The following is a 713-nucleotide window of genomic DNA, read 5'->3' as shown; positions in this document are numbered from 1 at the left end:
CCCCTGTTAACCCAGACACAATTTGCATGTTGTCCACAGAGATGTTAAAGTGGCCATACCAGCGACCCAGAGGCTATCCCACACCATGTTGTCCCCAGGCACAAGCCTCCTGCTGTGGCTCTGGCCAGAGAGGACCCATGAAGGGCCTGCCTCACTCCTGCTTGCCCACGCCACCTCATCCCGGGAATGCCTGGGAGCAGGTGTCCACGGAGAGGTGGCCGTCTGGGGAGGATTCCCACTGGCACCCCAACCCCAGATCTGCCCACTAAACTTCCGGGGCAGATCCCTCACCCGAGACCAGTCCCCACCCGTGCGCCGGGTGGTCTGTGGGAGAAGGCGGGAGTGCAGGAGCGGCAGCATATGGCCACAACAGGACTGCCTGCTGGTAAACACTGCGCATTGTCCCCACCCGGCCCGCCCGCAGTGCCGCCCGTGGGGGCGCGGCCTCACCTGGTAGTCCAGGGAGAACTTGGCGCCCCGCTCCACGTCCTCGTGGAAGCACTGCTTGGCGCTGTCGGGCAGCTCGAAGGTGAGCTCGGCGCCCCGCGGCCGCTCGGCCCGGAGCAGGAGCAGCAGCAGCAGCAGCAGCAGCGGTGGCGACGGCGGGGAGCCGGGACGCGCGCCCGCGGGGCCCATGGCGCTCCGGTCCGGTCCCGGCCGGGGCGGCGGCTACGGGGCGCTGGGCGCGGACGTGGCGCCCAGGCGGCGCTTCC

General features: G+C 69.3%; 1 protein-coding gene across 1 annotated transcript in view; it reads right to left on the bottom strand.

Moving 5' to 3' along the window:
• The window catches only part of TMED3 (transmembrane p24 trafficking protein 3), a 7,947-nt gene extending 7,249 nt beyond the window's left edge, over nucleotides 1-698 (bottom strand). Inside the window, exon 1 of the mRNA XM_040466997.1 lies at nucleotides 451-698. Within this exon, the coding sequence (XP_040322931.1) occupies nucleotides 451-636 (186 nt within the window). The 5' untranslated portion in view covers nucleotides 637-698. The remainder of the gene's footprint in view (nucleotides 1-450) is intronic.
• Nucleotides 699-713: the final 15 nt, after the last annotated feature.

This window comes from Herpailurus yagouaroundi, unplaced genomic scaffold (assembly GCF_014898765.1).
Source record: "Herpailurus yagouaroundi ecotype Mexico unplaced genomic scaffold, PumYag 67118, whole genome shotgun sequence".
Taxonomy (NCBI): domain Eukaryota; kingdom Metazoa; phylum Chordata; class Mammalia; order Carnivora; family Felidae; genus Herpailurus; species Herpailurus yagouaroundi.
Note: the sequence above shows the minus strand (reverse complement) of the source record. Positions and strands in the feature narration are given on the sequence as shown.